This window comes from Eumetopias jubatus, unplaced genomic scaffold, assembly GCF_037043125.1.
Source record: "Eumetopias jubatus isolate StellerSeaLion01/CBP00866 unplaced genomic scaffold, mEumJub1_p1.0 scaffold_11, whole genome shotgun sequence".
NCBI lineage: Eukaryota > Metazoa > Chordata > Mammalia > Carnivora > Otariidae > Eumetopias > Eumetopias jubatus.
In genome coordinates this window covers 18,328,685-18,330,601 of record NW_028274817.1, presented here as the reverse complement: position 1 = coordinate 18,330,601, position 1,917 = coordinate 18,328,685, and the positions used below count along the sequence as shown (strand labels likewise).

The 1,917-nt window shown below is 42.0% G+C and overlaps 1 protein-coding gene across 1 annotated transcript; it reads left to right on the top strand.

Annotated features, from left to right (window-relative positions):
- Window positions 1–654: 654 nt before the first annotated feature.
- LOC114200540 (olfactory receptor 10A7-like) lies at window positions 655–1,443 on the top strand. The gene has a single exon (XM_028092695.1). It carries the CDS (start codon window positions 655–657, stop codon window positions 1,441–1,443), a length of 789 nt encoding a protein of 262 aa, XP_027948496.1.
- The last annotated feature ends 474 nt before the right edge of the window (window positions 1,444–1,917 follow it).

The window sequence follows — 1,917 nt, the reverse complement described above, 5'->3', positions numbered from 1 at the left end:
TTTTCATGCTCTGGTGAAGAAGGTCATAAATATGATTTGCTATCTGGCTTGTCATTTCTTTGAATTGTCAACATTTAGTAAGGATTTCCCTTGGGAATTTCTTCTGTCCAAAATGGCACCAAGGATGCCAAGCATGGGCTTTACACGCCTCCTTTAAATGTGAATTTGGACAATAAAAAAATTTAAAAAAATGTGAATTTGGGGGTCTTGACCTGCTACCAGTATGGTTGTGTTCTGGATTATTCCCTAAAGGATGGGTATACATTTTCACTGAGCCATTCCTTCTACCATTTAGTCTCCTCATTCTATTTCACCCCTGACTAAATGACAGGTTCAACTGATTTCAATAAAACAGCTTTTCTGAGGGCAAATTTAACTGGCTACCATGAGAACCAATCCCCAAGAAATGCCCTCATCAGTGCGGAAATCATTGGACTATGTAGGAAATCTTAGTGGCTGATGGATCTGATATAACAGGCTGGAGAAACTGACACTTCCCCAGAAACTTCTGACTTCTGTGGGGCCAGGAAATACCACTATGACGGTGACTGAGTTCATCATACTAGGGTTTGAGACCTCAAGGAATTGGGTCTCTTGCTCTTCCTGGTGTTTGGCATTGTCTACCTAGCCACCATATCTGGGAATCCTCTTCTCATGGCCCTGGTGAGCACTCATTGGAGACTCCAGACACCAATGTACTTCTTTCTGGTGAACCTCTCATGCCTGGAGGTCTGTTATACATCCAACATTGTGCCCAGGATGCTGGTGGACTTGTTGAGAAAGAACAGAGTGATATCCATGGCAGGTTGTGTTATGCAGCTCTACTTCTTTGGGGCTCTGGGCAGCACTGAATGCTATCTTCTGGCAGTGATGTCATATGACTGCTACCTGGTTGTCTGCCAGCCCTTGCACTATCCAGCACTGATGCATGGGACCATATGTGTGTGGCTAGTAATTGGTTCTTGGTTTAGTGGCTTCACAGTGGCAGCTGCATTCCAGGCTGCTATGGTAACCAGTTTGACCTTCTGTGGTGGCAATGAGATTGACCATTTCTTCTGTGACTTGAAACCTCTGCAGAAGCTCTCCTGCTCAGATCCCCGACTGGTCAACCTAGTCTGCATGAGTCTAACAGTGCTGGTGACTTTGGCCCCCTTTGGACTAACCCTAACCTCCTACTGGAAGATTCTTTCCATGGTCTTGCATATGCCTTCCATGGCTGGTAGGCAGAAGGCATTCTCTACATGTTCTTCTCATCTAGTGATTGTGACCTTGTTTTATGGGACCTTGATCCTGGTATATGCTGTGCCCTTGGCTGGTCAGGTGCCAGTTCTCAACAAAACCTTCTCCTTGCTCTATACTGTTGTCACTCCCATGTGTAACCCCCTTATCTATAGCCTCAAAAACAAAGATGTCAAGGAGGCCCTGAGGAAGCCGAGGATTTGATCCTACAATGATGAGTTCCATTCAATCGACAAAAATGATGCAGTCTGAAGGTTAAGGCACTGTCTGTCATCATCCTCAGGGAACTCTCAGCCTGATTAGGAAAGCATAGGATAGATTATAATATTTATAAGGTAAAATATCACTCAGAATTTGTTTTTTTTACATTATAGACTAAATAATTCTTGAAAGCACTGTCTATAAAGAGAATCTCTGCATATAAAATCCCAATATTCTTATTTCCCTTAATTTTAAAAGTAATTATATAATTAATATGAAATAACCTAATGTAAAGACCTAACAAAGCATTTAGTAGGACATATGAACAAACACAAAGCTCAGAATGTCCCTTGCTTAGTTAGCTAAATTTGCCCCATTTTTTCCTTTAAGTCATCTATTTAGCTGATTTGGGGGAAGAGTTAGTAGATTTGTCTTGGTGTCCTTGAAATTGTCTAGTTTTCCTTGAGCATATTTGTA